Source organism: Nomia melanderi, chromosome 8 (genome assembly GCF_051020985.1).
Source record: "Nomia melanderi isolate GNS246 chromosome 8, iyNomMela1, whole genome shotgun sequence".
In the NCBI taxonomy this organism is placed as follows: domain Eukaryota; kingdom Metazoa; phylum Arthropoda; class Insecta; order Hymenoptera; family Halictidae; genus Nomia; species Nomia melanderi.
Window position 1 is genome coordinate 4,386,324 of NC_135006.1, and position 15,668 is coordinate 4,401,991.

The window sequence follows — 15,668 nt, forward strand, 5'->3', positions numbered from 1 at the left end:
AATTCCTATCTCTTCATTTTCATATATTGGATCGGAAAGAGTGAACCGGTCCCGCGCTATCTCGCATCTCAATCGAGTCTCGACTGAATTACTGTGTCATCGTGTAAGGTCCCTTGGTCCACGATAAGAATACACTTAAGATTTTAATTCGTCTGCGAAACACGCCAGTTTCATTGGTCTTGCTCGGCTCCAGTACTCATCTATTTTTTTTCGCCTGCCGGCCAACCATTATTACGACACCGAGCTTCGATACACAGCGGTTGAACAACTTTGATAATGTTCCCCGGGGGAGCGAGAACGCTGTAAAGAATTGGCGGAGCTAGCGAGAGATTACTTTCTTTACGGCGCAGTGAATAATTGCGCGCGGCATGAGTTTTCGAAGTTCTTTTCCTTAGCGATACCGTGGGAGAATTGCACTTTGTTCCGTGAACGGAGAATAGTTCTTTAGATCAGCGTTTTAATTCGGCGTTTAATGTACATCTATTTTCTTCATTACCATTCTCGTCGATTTGAGCCCTTAGCATGGTTAACGGATTAAAGGCAGCAGAAAATTCGAGCGACAATAACATAAAAGAGAGAAGATTAACTCTTTTGCTTGAGCACCCATAGCTTTTTCTCGTTAATATTACCAGTTATAACTCAAAGCAATTTTAGTAGAAAAAGCATATTTATATATAAATAAATGATACGCGCATGCAAAGAAAAGTCATAGATGTATTTTACTATTTTTTGTCGATTACAGATATAAATCTTATAATTTATTTAATGATGAAATTTCACAGTTTGTAATGACAAATTTTAAATGGCTCTGCTCCGAAACCCTCGAGTTCAAAGAGTTAAACTACCAGTAAATATCGAGGAACATAAACACCATAATCATAGAAGCAAAACACTATGTATACCTCTATTAACCTTAATCCCACCTTTCACACTAGTATCTACCAATCTGTTTCCGCAAAACACCACAACTTTTACGAACCCAACTGTATCAGAAGAGGGTAAATTTTGATTCTATTCTCGGAAACCCGGCCATTCACCAAGGAAATCCCCGGTTTCATAACCACAACAATCAATTCCATGGAACCAAGTATACACAGGGGACTCATGATGAAAGGACCGTTGATCCGGGCTTGAATGGCGCAAACGTATGACCCGCCGGCAATCATGGCTCATCGGAGCCGCAGCCTTATTAACGAGCGCGTTTCACGCGGTCTTAAGGGTGGCCGAGCGGATTGGATCGAGTCGCGGCCATTTGCGGTCACCGAATTAGTCGGATCAAAGGCGGTTTCCATGTGTTCTCACGGGAGAGGCAGGCCCGATTCGCGGCTGCGGCATCATTTGCCAAACAATCGGCTGCCGCGCATCTCTTTTGCGTTGTCGCCGGGCACCGATAACCGGCAACGACCAATCTGTCCGTGTCATGGAAACGGCACTGACGCCACGACCTCGTTAGAACCGCAATGAGTAAACCAGTTAAAAACCCCCGCGTTTTCGCTTGCGAGCAACGAAATTACGCGGTCGGTATACTCTGCGGCTTCCGCCGCTAGTCGATTCAATTTGCGCATTAGCTGCAACGGCGCACAATGGATCATTCCCTGTAAATAAACCGGAACAAAAAGAAATTAAAGCTGCGCCCCAGGCCAAGGGCACCTGTGGGAGCACCGATTCGGGGCAAACTCCTTTTTCCGATGGCAATGAGTTCGTTTGCCAACGTGGCCGATCCATCTTGCCCCTTTTTCAACCATGAAATTTTTTTGGAAGAGGACGAAGGTTACATACATCACGTTGAACGCTGTCACAATGTGATAATATATTAATATTCATGAATTAGAGATATATTTATTTTTATTGAAAAGGAAGAGGTTATGTTTTAAGTTTATATTATTATTAATATAAATTAAGTAGTTGTCATCATTTAGTATTGTTAGTGTTATGGATGACTGCTATTATCGATGACTACTTACAAAAGGAAACTTGTACTTAAATTATGTATGTACTGCAAAATAGGTAGAAGAAGAATATTTTTCAAAAGAATTAAGCAATGTTTATGTTTCTTCAAATCTGTTTCAAATCGTCATCATGAGTTTGGCATAATACGAGGCAAAGGTTAATGAAGCTCCAAAAGTGAAACACTTTAAGATAATTCATTAGGTGGAATGTTAATTGTTGCACCACAATGCTGCGTCTTATATGTTTGTTAAATTCAGGGGAATGTGTTTGGAAAGTAAAGAATATGAGCCCCCGGTAATGAATCGATAATTAATTGAACAGGTAACTACAATACTTTGAATAATTGTTACGAACGACAAATAATTGATCTACAAATGAGGTGTTGAAAAATAAGAATTTATTTAATAAACTATTATGAAATAAATATTCATTTGAATGAATTAAAAACACTGTTTAATAAATCAATGAACTTCTGAAAGGGCGTCTTCTAATTCCGATCAAAAAATTTTCAAAATATTTTCATAAAGTATCACATATCACGAGCATCCAATTAAAAATGACCCACTATTTGGATTTTTCAAACAGAGATATTTTCTTTAAATGAGGGAAGTCGTTCGCTGTTCGGATCGTAAAATTTTTGGCAACGGGTTGAAAAGCGTTCAGCTCCGTCTGTATAGAAACGGGGTCGTATATTGTGTAGACTTTAAATGCAAGTTTTTGTAGATTGTTGGTCGGACGGGGTGATCCAGAAAATTATTGAGTGTGAATGGAGTCGAAATTGCAGTCGCCATCTCCACTATCTAGAAAATGGATCTTGATCGTTAAACTTTTATGCGACGCGAAGAAATGCTTATACGTGTTCAAGTGTCGCGTTATATTACTCGGAGTGTGCGGATATTACGAGCCGTGCAACCAATAAAAATTATTTCCAATTAATCGTATTTCGCTGGAGGATCCTTTCATGGAAAAGGAGTTGATTGCCGAAGTCAGTTTGAAAAGTATACTGGAAACTTTTCAGAATCCAAATACCCAAGTTCTCTGATTGAGGAATAAAGAAGCTGATGAATCCTCAACGGATACGTACCAACTCAAAGAACATACCACTCAAAGTATATTCATTAACATTCTCCTCCGAAGAGAGGTGATCCATAAGTAAATGAAAAAACTTGCCACAAAAGAAGAAACCTCATGAAATTCTAAATAAAAGATTCTCAATATCTTAAAAACTGGAATTTTAAGAAGAACGACACGGAACATTCAGATTTCGCCATAAACTCGCTTGCTTCCCAGAAATTCACCACTTCTCTGCCGATACGACAGTTTCAAGTTTAAAATATACTTTAATTTATAAAGTATTCTGCAGAGGTAAAACGTACCCATTCCAACTCTCCTACCTTCGTTATCCCGCGCAGAGTTTCTTTAAAAAGGTATAATCATTCGAAATCTCGGAAAATAATTCGGACCTTCCTACAGCGCGACGGTTTCATACAATTATATTACTTTTTAACAAACAATATTACTATAATTTTAACAATTATATTACTACATCACTACAAAATTATCTACTATACTCAAATGAAACATTCATCTACAATAAATTTCCTTTCAACAGATAAAGTCAAAAAACCAAAAACCTTGAAATATTTTACAAATTATTTTCACAACAATAGCCTGCGGGTTGCATGTACCTCGAATTTTGAAATTTCGTGGACAACGTAATAGTAAAATTTATATTCGAAACGGCCTGGCATTTGTAATTCACAAGCGGCGTCGATATGGCCCGTGTAAACGTTAATAAGCGGCCCAATAGGGCCAGAGTTGATCAATAAATCCCCCGATGGGTAAACAGCGACACGATTAAATTCGATCAGAAAAGAACCGAGCGTGGCTGGCAGGTTCGTTTTGATATCCCTGCAGAGCTGCGTCGCAACACGTACACGAATTTTCTGGCCTTTTGTGACGGCGTCCGTTTCACCTGGCATAATTACACGCGCCCACACCGCCGCGCTGCGCGGGAACGCCAGAGGAGAAACGATGATTGCGGACGAACAGCCGCGCATCATACGATAATTAATTAGATTTCACGTGATACGCGCGCATTACCCGATACGGTCAGCTTCGAAATTGATTTTTCGGTTGATTATTTGTTCGACGGAATTATCGGGAGCCCGTCGGGGCCTCGGAGCCACAAGTTGACACCGATTTCCAATTTCGCCCGCCAATTTTATTCAAACGGACGGACTGTTTCGAGAGAAATTGCATTATCACGGCCGAACGATTTCCACCGAAACTCTAATACCGCGGGAACAATTTTTGCGGAAACGGCAGTTCATAAAGCAAACAAAGCTCCTATTTCACGGATACAGTTTATTAACAGACCGAATTTTGCGATATCGTGAATAGAGGAATTAAATGGCTCTCCTATCTTAATTCCGTCCCATTATTTAGACTATCTTTTTCAATGGAAACTTCAGTTATTTGTTTCTGTATTATCATTAAAATTTCCTATTAATTGGTATTTATGAAATTTTCCGTTTGTCACGGGCAATATTCAGGATTTATTCAAACAGAAATCATGAAGAGAAAATTAAATAATTTGAAATGAATGTTTCGGAGTAAATAGAACCTGTACGTTTAACAGTTACACAGAAATATAAATTGATTCTTTTTCTTTCTTCTTTGACGGATTAAGTAAAACAAGTGAAAGAAAGCATGTGTAATTTGAAGGGAACTGGAAATTTTAAAAAGGGTAGCAAATTCTATCTGAAGTTCTGTCGGACTTCAGCTCAAGGTCGCTGGAGAATATTTCAAATTTCGAGTCACTTCGGAGCTGGGAACGAGAACGTTAGAGCCAGAGGTGCAAACTTCCTGCAAATAAACAGCGGAGTTAAGCATCTTGGGTCTCTTGGTCTGTTTAACTAACTTCCGCTCCCTGACAACCTTGGATCGTTTGAATGCCGCTGCGCATTTAATAAATTCGCTCGCTTTGGAGCTTACACGGTAATAAGAACATGCAGCACAGAAACAAGTTTCTAAAACAGACAATATTGCCCTGAATTATTTTCCGAAAAAAAATATTTGTTCCCTTTAATGATATTAAATTCTCCGCCAGGAAAAAGGAAATCTATTGTATTCATCATCTCGAGTAGCACGTTTATGAACACATTTTGCGTGTATAACTTAAGTTGAATAGCACGTTTAGCGTAATGCGAAATGATAAGAAGCGATTACAGGTAAATTATGCATACAACATCAAAAAGCAATGTTAAAGTGCTACAATTACGCTGATAATTTAACTCGAACGGTATGCAAAGCAGCCGGGAATTTATATTCTCTTGTAACTCTATCGATTTAAAATGTATCGTGGACCTAATGCGTTACGTTCACGCGAAATTCCTGTCCATCTGTATCGCTCGCAACTAAAAGGAAGAAATTGTGCCCGAGTGTTGCTGGTTATCGATGATATCTTAATGTTGAACACCTTTAAGTGGAAACGTGAAACAAAAAATTTACTTCCTTATCTCAGAAACGGATTCGTTTGATTTTTATTGCGCGAGGTTTAATTATTCTAAGTGAAGAACTAAAATAAAAAGTCCTATTTGATATAATTCGATAAAAATCCACGTGAATCTTATAATTAGTGAAAAAACGATATAAGGACTTCTGTGCATTAGTTTCTCTTTCCTACAAACTTCAAATAAACAATTGGCCAAGAAGTAATTTCACTGATAATATTTATCTAGTTGTTGCCCGCTAATTCTACTTGCAATATAAATTGATACCGGCATTATTGAACTGTGAACTAATTTGCTATAAATATAAAAATAAATTTAAGTAGAAACAATCATCAATAGTTACACAAGTAGAAATGTTTTCTCTAGCAAAGACGTGTGAAAAGAATGAATATATGTAAAATCAATTGCTGTCCACGTAAAACAAATGACTTCACTTTTGATACTTATGCTTCTACATATTTAAAAAAAAAGGTTGGCAAGTTAACCCACATCGATAAGCAAACGTGAGATAAAGCTATCTGGCTAGCATACAATACGGTATATCCACTATGAAGCAGTCGATGAACAACGATCAACAAAGCAGCACGTAGTACATTATCAATTCAACGTCAACCTCATGTACTTTCAGCATTACCAGCGGTGCGGCCCAAACTATCGACAAAGAATCGCGTGTAACCGACAGTTCACGCGATGCTGGTGAATCCATGTAATGCGTTCAAGAAGGAAAAGAGGATTCGCGTTCAACGAGCTATCGAATATCGTTCCTCTTGTTCGCCGCTTGCTCCGCTTACATCGAGCCGTGTAAAACACATATTTCTCAATAAATCCGAATTACTGGATTGTTACGAAAAAACACTGTACTAAATAAATGATCAGTCAAATAAAATTAACAAAAATGAGACGCGCACATTGAATTTTCAGTTTATCAATAATGATCGGAATCAGTTTATTCGGTATTACGATAACCTAACAATCCTGAAATAAACAAATAATAAAATAATAACGTCTCTAATTTAATTGACAAGTCAACTAATTTTTCACGATTAAACGCTTAACACGAGTAAAAGACTCGTGAAAATATAAAATGATCTTAGCAAAGCAATCTTCCCTTATCTCCAAGTACACGATAACTCACACATTTTTGCCCAGTTCGTCATATCTCCACATTTTTCTACAAACTATTTCTCAACGCCAATTTAAAACGTTAATTTACCACTTGCAATAAAGAAAAAGTAAATATAGCATCCTTTCATAAACAAATTCATGTATCGCTCTCTCGAAAAGTGCTACATTCTCCGCTAACTCTCATCCTGTCCCGAAAGCAACAAAGCTAATTCTCACTCGTCGAATCTAGACACCCGGCACGCATCAGGGAACGTGTCGACGGCTGAACCCGACCGTAGAAAATCGTTCGCATCCGAAGTGACTCTCTCAGCCTTGGCCCGATCGACTCGCAGCATTGGCGGAGGATCTTACGTAACACGCGTGGATACGCCGACAGTCGAACCGTGTTCGTGACACAAGAACGGGGTTCGAGGAGAAAAGTGCGAAAGTCGGTTGCTGTTCACTCACCTATCTCCTGGTTGGTGATCCTGGCCCGGCTCCGCGTGGCGGCGGCGAGGACGAGGAGCAGCGACAGAAGCGCGCGAACGTAGGCGGCCATCTCATCCCGGAGCATCTCGACGCCTCGATGTCACGTCACGTCACGTCACTCGTAGTCACGTCGGCGAGCTGTAGTCCTGACGCATACACGGTTGTCGGACCGTCTATCTCTCTCTCTCTCTCTCTCTCTCTCTGTTCCAGTCGAGAACGCGTGTATCCTTCTCCCTTCACCAGTCGAGGGTACGTGTTGTCCTTCTCCCTTTACACTTCGAGGATGTTTGTATCTTCCTCTCTCTCGTGCGAAGCAGGAGGTACGAGCGAACCCTCCCCGTTCGAAGCTCTTCTTTTCCCGCTGCAGACACAGAAGTGGAGGTTCCTCTTCTAGCCGGCTCGGGGCTTCTGATGCTCTCCTCCGCTTCTTTTCACCCGGCTAACTCGCGTCGACCTGCTCTCCTTCCTCTCTTCTCTCGTCGACCCTCTCTCACACTCTCTTTGAAAACCACTTTCTGCGACTCGAACTCTCATCTGTCGATTGCCGGGCTTTCTCGTTCTCCCTCTGGCACGCTGGCTCCGCCTGTCAACGCGGTAGTAGACGCTCTCTTGCTCCCAGAGCTTTAGAGGTTTACTCGACCGCCGCGTGCTAGCTCTTCTTCCTTCGCGCGGAGACGCGGCTACCCTTCGACGTGGTCCTTCGAGGCAGCACCTTCGAACAGAAAAATCGGCTTAAACGCTGCGCGATAAGACGAAGATGGAGGATTGATAGCGCTTCGCGAGGCGATCGGCGGACTGAGGATGAGACCAACCGATGCGAGTTGCTTTTATGGAATCCAATTGATGCCGGTCCACGTGACGCGATCGCGAAAAGCACTCGCGGATAAAAGCGGTTCTAATTAACCCTTTGCGCTTGGAGTAGCGAGGCTCGTTGGGATTCGAGGAGCCTGCCACGCTGGCGGGAGAAGACGATGGTGGACACATTTATTGGGATTCCTTGAGACGAGAAGAGATTCTTTGGCGAATTATTTAAACAGTGGGAAAGCTATTGGAGCTGATCGTTAGCAGAAGCGGAGAATTCTGGGGGCAGCACGGGTCAAGTGGTTCAATTGTATTGTGTTGGCCAGAAAGACTTCTCGCGTTTTATTGAGTTGACCGCGATGTCGTTTCGCTTTTCGACGTGACGTTTCGTATTAGAATGCACGAACGAACGTTATGGGTAACTGAATGCGATGAATGGCGGAAGGTTTTCGAACAAAGCGTGCAGCATGTTGCTCGGCAACGTTCAATATTATATTTCGATGCGTCGAAATTTGTTTTTAATTTCATCCAAGCAAACAAAAATTCGCAAAAATATTCCCAGCTATTCAACAACTGTGTAACCTAAAACCGCAGTGTTCCAATCATTGGATACAAAAACAAATAAAGATTCCAGTAATTAAACTTTCCTACACGATGTCCAATTACAGAAAAATAAGAAAGCAATTGACGCTCCTAGGTTGTATCCGCAACGAACGTTCACCAGCGAAGCGACAAGAATTGTCAGAAAATCAAAAAATTCCTAAATACATCTAAGAAAATCGTCAGCTATTAACACGAGGAATTGAAACAAAGTCAACGCTTTCGCGATGCCTTTGCTCACCGAGAACTAGTTACGCGAGCGCGTAGCGACGCACCGGTCCAATATTGTGATACGAACGTCTGCGAACACGCGAATTTCAGTCGATCGCGCCCACCATTCGTGTTCCCCATTCTCCGGTCGTCTTTCGTCGCCGTTCCGCGCCCGTCACCGTGTTTCCAACCCCCGGCGGGCCCAAACACGCGCCGTACGCCCCTGCCTCTTCTCTCTTTCGCCCCTCCGCGAATCCTATTTTGCTGATTCTCGTTTCTCGCGCGCACGTTGCCTCGCATTCACTACGAATACCGATTCCCCGCGTCCGCCACGCTGCTGCCGCTGGAAACTCACTGCGAAGAACACCCCCGAGCAACCGTTCCCTTGCTGACGATACGCATTCGATGTAATCGCGCGCGCCTGGTTTTTGCCCAGTACTCGCGAGCCGAGATTTTTTTTCGAAAGCGAAAGCTCTGCGAGACTCAGCCGTTTGAATTTACGGAGGTTTCATGTGCTCGGCGAGGAGATAAAATTGTGGCGGTTGTGATTGATGGTGGAAGATTAAACGATGGTGTATTAGTGGTAATGGAACTAATTTGGGGGAATGATGGACGATGAAAGTGTAGTAGAGAGTTAGATTGACGTTTATTTTGATACTGAGTTGGTACAATTTGGAAGAATTCTTATTTTGCGCCCTTGGATTATTGTAGCCAATGAAACGTAGCAAATGAAGATACTTAAAAACAGAATGGAAAGTGATTTCTTTAAAAATAAAGTTTCTCATAGACAAAATAGTCCGTAGTTTACTAAATTAGTAAGAAATCTGTTAATAAATTAGAGTTTATTGCGACTTTATGAATCGTACAAATTTGTAGAATATAATAAATACTAAAAAGGGAATAATAAAATTTCACGAATATTCCCATTGTCCCAAAAATATAGTTTCATGGATGGTTTTATTACTCCAAAAACAAAGTTTATTTCGCGTTCTCGTAAAATGAACTACCTAAAGCAGCATACATTTACAGAAACATCCCCAGTATCTGCTCGTGAAACACGTGAATTTGGGTAACTCGTTAACTGCCAAACCAACACCTAAATGTTCTGAAAGCTAGAGCCCTTTTTTAAATGCTGAGTGTAGTAGTTACCATTTTAAAACTTCAAGAACCTAATAAACGCTAAATAAATTTATTCTTCACAAAGCAGCAAATACTAACACGAAAAAAAATGATTCACAACATTCTCTCACTATCAAAACTCCAATAAAAGCCTAACCTTCAACTTTATCGCCTTCACAAGAATTCCCAAAAAACATCTACTACAGATTAACCTGACAGATTTAACATTTAATTTTACTCTAATAGACGGATACTTTACCAACTTTAGCTAGAACTATCCACAACAGCATAACAATGTTATAACCCTAACACTGCCAAAACATTTCCCAATAGGCAAACTGTTAAAGACTCAAGTGCGAACAATACAGTGGCGGCGTCCAGCATATTTCTGAACCCTTTGAGTGCTGAATATTCATTACAGTATATTAATCGCATACACTTATAATTGTCACCATGGCACGCGTGAGACTAAAAAGATCGAAAAACGCATATAAGCGTTCACAATACACAGCGATGATTTTCGCTGAATGCATATATGCGCTCACAGCACTCAAAGGGTTAATACAATCCCCTCTTAAAAATTTACAAAATTCAGCGAACAAATACATAACACAATACGAGTTACAGCCTACCTAAAACTTTTTCCAAATTTCTATACATTCTGATACTTCTTCGTCGTTTCCAGTATTGACTTTACGTTTATTATCCCTAAGAGAACAGGTAATGATTTCTCGTAAAGTAACAAGTCCCACATCAAAAACTCAAGGTTACTCGAAACGCGAAAGATCGAATACGGCAATCGCTGCATGTAGCAGTTGCACACACCACAGTCGGTCGATCATCGAAATCGCTAAAATTCAGTCGATGGTCCAGGGGACAGGATTCTCGAACAAAATGCCGGGAATTCTTAAGGGGTTTCAGATCCTTCGTATCCGGAATCTCCGTAGCGGACGCCATAATGCGGGGAATGTAATCGACCAGGTAACCGGAGATTTCCATGTAAATGCGAGGAGACGCGCGTGCAACTATTCGACGGTCAGCAGGGACGCCTCAGGATTGAACCCTAACGATGATCCTCCCTTCGCCGGATCTCTATATGCACGGCCATAAACCCGTTCATCGCCGGCGTCGCAATAAGAGAGCGCCGCGGGCCGACAATAGGCGGTGTATTCGCGCGAAAGATTCGATCGCGATCGCGCAAGCTGCCGCGCCGAATGCGACGTCAGTCTTTCAACACGCAGGAAGAGCCCGGGGCGAGGCCCCTTTGTGCGTTTCGCGGCCGGCTTTATGAATATTCTTGGAATTTTAATGCGCTTTTCGACGGTCCTCATTCACGCGCAGACCCGAGCGGGGTAAGTGGTCGTGGCCGGGGGTCGCCGACGTCGTTTCGGGAACGCCGGGCGTCGCCGCCGCTCCTTGGCACGCTCCCTGCGAGCGGGACGTGCCTAAAATTCGCCGGCACGTTCGTCGAATACATATTAAAAGGAATACAAATGAATGACGCGGAAACGATGCGAATCCTAGTGAGCTTTCTTCTTTCAAAACTGTGCTACCCTAGTTTGGTATGAATCGTGTTTATGAAATAATCAAAGGAAACGGTGTATTAAAATGTGTTGTAAAGTACTGTTAAGTGGAAAACTGAGAAATTGAAGAGCTTAAGTGAAATAAAATTAAGTGTAGATGATGCGGATGTAACTGATTTAAGGGGATAAATGTTCGGGTTTCTTGTGCGAGTTGCAACCCTGTATTAAAACTGTATAGAAATATGTAATATTGAAAGTTATTGGGATGCTGATTCTTTTTACGTTGCATAGAATGTTTAAGAATGGGATATTAGATTTGGTAGGTTTAGTATAGTTGACAAAAGCTAATGACATTTTTAACTTGCTTGAACGAAAGGAATCTTCTGGGAGAAGAAAGTAATTGTTCCTCTGTAGTAATTCTTCTGAAGGAACTTACGAAGGTTTTGTCTGTATCTGCAGCATGATCTCCGCTATTATTATTTTTATATGCACATTTCTGGTGCAACGGGGACGATTTATTATCACCATTATGGCTAACAAAGATTAGCAGCAGTAGTAAAAGGCAGGGAATTCAGATTGCCGCATTCGACGCAGATGGCAGTAGACCAGCGTGCCACTTAGCATCTTGGTTTCCTTGACAACGAATGCAGAGCAGAGGTAGCACGATTTAGTCGCGAGTAAAGTTTGGACAGCGCGGAGTTACCTCATAAATAATTCGTCGTGGAACAACACTTGTCGATTTAGAAGCTTAATGGATGAATTGATGAACAAATAAAAATGGGAAAAATTATCCGAAAATATGTCTCAACTAAGAATAGTTAAATTTATACCGTTTTTTTGCAGACTGAAGTCCTGAAAAATTTGTAAGGTAGATAATTATCGTTGTCCTTAAATCGAACTAAATCAGTTTGCGATAAGCGATGTTACTGATGTTTGAGATAAACAAACGGTCCCCAAACAATTTGATAACGAAACTTGATATGATAGAATTATAAATCATTTCCAATTTATCAATACTATGAATAATAAATTTACTGTTCTCCAAGGCAACTTTATGATATTTTCAAAAGGACAAAATTCCTTTTGAAAAACTGAAATACATTCCAGCACACCCATGGTCGAATTCTTCGCTCCACAAAGAATGATCGTTTCCAAGAAACTTACAATAGGAGACAATGATTAATAAATGCAGATTTACGTGAGAATCGAAGATTCTTTACCAGCTTCAGTACTCCGAAATTACAAAAATACGAAAAAAAAGGTAAATCTGAAAATAACCGGTGATTCGACTCGTTTTCTTTCAAACACAGTGACACCGACAAACGAAACTTCCTTACGTGACCGTCCTAAAAGGCGATTCCGTCTTCCTTGTGACCAACGAAATTGTTTTCTCAACCGCAGGCCCTCTTTCAAGAAAATTACCGGTTAACGAGTGACAAGTGTCTAATTTAACCCCCTCTCGAAAGCGACGGTGACAGTTCCCGGTATCGCAGCGACTAATTCGTACGTCGTCGTCATGCGAATCCTCGATCGTGCTGGACAACATTCGCAAATCATCGACCGGCAGATAAAAATACAAAGTATTTACGGATATCCAAGAAGACTGGTTCAAGTAGACTCAGAGAAAATCTAATGACAACCCAACAGTATCTTTTTATACGCGAAACATTCCAGTAATTAAACATCCAATCGAGTTTTCGCTTGAGATCTTGATAATAAAACCACAGACCAAAACATGGATATTTTCAAAGTTGTGAATAATTTTCAAACTTCTGTAGCCACAGAAAATCAGATATTACCAAATTATAATTTATAATTATCAAAATTCAAACGTATATTTTATTAATGCGATCATTTCCTTTTACATTTATATTATCGCTGTACCCAGGAAGAAATGAAACTGAATGTTGCAGTAAACCTGATTTTTCAATCATTTCTGGTACAAATTTTTACCGCTGCCAAAAATATTCTTTATCCGATAAAGGTAACAAATCGGCAAAAGCTTTTACTTTATCACTTGAAATGTTTATAGAGATAAAGAGTTCGCACATCTCTGTCGAGCTGCTCGGATTTATCCGACTCGAAGCTGGGTAACCCGACGCGACGCAGCGGGCTGCCCGCACACCCCAAATAAATACGCTCTTCGAAAACGCGCATTCGACGCGGACGGACCCGGTCAATTTAGAAAATTATCCGGCGCGCTCGTGAGTGTAGACCCGGCATAAGATTCGTTTTATTGGTCGCGACACAGCCGAATTATTGAATATTCGACACAATGCGCCAGGTTCGTTCATTAATTGGGACCCGTATTTAAAAGCGGCCAAATTATCCGTATAATTTTCCGGCTTGTTTAAACGGCCATCACCCGATTCCATCCTCGCGCTTCGAAACGGTATTATAAAGTTTCGATCATTTCCTTGATCCAGCCGACAATTCGGGCAACTTCGAATGGGATTTTCAGGGAACCTCTTTTCCCACGCCAACCCCGCATCCCGCGACCTGATGAATTTTCTTCTGCTCGTATGGGTGCAATTTGGGCCGGCGAACGGGAAAGTTTGATGAATTTTTTAACGAGATTCCTGCTAAATAACGATTCAGAGAGCAGAGGGACGGTTCTGTTTAATTTCAATTTCGCGCGTTTTCCCTTTTCCGCGGGAGCTCAAATTCACAGGCACGTTCGTCGCGCTGGAATAATGTACAGATTTAAGTGGCGGCGTTATTTAAAACGCGAATATTCCAATATGCGAACAAATACCTGCGGAACTCGTTATAGGAATATATTGCTGTGGATAACTGCACCGTTCAAAAATGCAAATTTAATTCTGAAATTCAGCGATTTCTCAATCTAGAATATTATACTTTACAAAAACTACAGTTCCCCCCTACATTTTTCAGCAAAATTCCCCTACAAAAAAAAAGACGCGCGTTGCATTTTCTCGATGCATGAATCTTAAGACAGAACAACGCCTCAAGAAAAATATCAAAAATACGCCGCTGCCCCCGAGGTACGGAAATATTCAAATAAGAGAACTTTGGATCCCGCGAATCACACTGTTATAATAACGTGCCGAAAGAATACCGTCGGAATAATAAACGTTACGACGCTATGGTTCTGGCGAGCAACAACGAGGGTCCTGGTCGTGTTGGTTTCGCGATGCGCCAGGCGTTCTTCCATTCTTGGCTTTGCTGACGAAAGCGAAAAGGGAAAAACGAAGGGAATCGAGGAGAATAAAAAATGGGAAGAGACAAAGAAGTAGAAACAGCGAGGGAAAAGGATAGAGAAAAGAAAAAAAGTAAAAGAGAACGGGAAAGAAACGGAAAGAAAGTAAATCATAATTACATCGAGACGCTGCTCTCGACGCTTTTAAACTGGGTCGTGAACATCTTTGCGCCGTATCGGACGCAACTGCTGTAAAAATGAATAAGCGAGACAGAAAAGCGGAAGCGACGTCAGAAAGACCGACGTGAATTACAGCTATTCTTCCTTATTCAATTCGCCCGGCGCCCGCTGAATGGAACACGCTCGCCTCGCTTCCGCGGCTGTTATTATTCGCGCTGATTGTTTCCGATTGATCGACACCTTATTGTGCGAACGAGCCAACGCGCCGGGCCTTACCCCATTAACGACACCCTAATCGAGAAAACTCACCTCTTGTTTCGGGCAGGTGTTCCCGGCCCCTGCCACGAATAATTCTGTATTAATTAAAGTTTTCCCTGAACGCTGCGATCGAAAATCCTTTTTTCTATTCATCGCTCGCGATATTGACGCTCCATTGTCCGAACCCATTATCGCGGTGCTGAACGGAAATTTAAAAATGGAAACACCGTTATTCGAATCCCCCAACGTTCCTTTTAGCGGCGGTTATTAACTGCTGAAGACTTCTAATCGACTCATCGATGATAATGGTAATCGTGATCGTGAATTATCGGGTTATCTTGAATAACATTTGGAAAGGTCTTTAGAGATTGTCATTTAAAAGCGGACTGTTTATATGAAAAAAATATTGGAATATTTGTTAATAAACTGAAGTGTTTATAAATGAATAATCGTGATGATTCAGTACAAAATTCTTTGTGGTTGAATTTTTGTAACGTATTGAGTGTAAAGGAATGTACTATATATGTGTAGCGTGCTAATCTTGAATATCTTTTTTATCGGAGTGTTTTCTTCGGGCAAAGATAACCACTCGAATTAGTCGTGGCAAAGGGACTGTTAATTTTTTAAAATAGCTTTTGATCTGATTAGATTTCACATTGCTCCATAATTTGTTTTATAATTTCTCATATATCTTGATAAGCTTCTGCATTAGTCGACCCTATAACTTTCAAGTGAATTTAAATTGTTCATTAAATAAAA

At 41.1% G+C, this 15,668-nt stretch overlaps 1 protein-coding gene across 3 annotated transcripts in view; it reads right to left on the reverse strand.

Moving 5' to 3' along the window:
* LOC116426601 (protein turtle homolog B) overlaps positions 1–15,668 on the reverse strand; it is a 494,638-nt gene that overhangs the window by 474,902 nt on the left and 4,068 nt on the right. For all 3 annotated transcript variants that reach the window (XM_076369765.1, XM_076369764.1, XM_031975758.2), the window contains exon 2: positions 7,038–7,770. In XM_076369765.1, coding sequence (XP_076225880.1) covers positions 7,038–7,143 — 106 coding nt within the window. In that variant the 5' untranslated portion in view covers positions 7,144–7,770. The remainder of the gene's footprint in view (positions 1–7,037; positions 7,771–15,668) is intronic.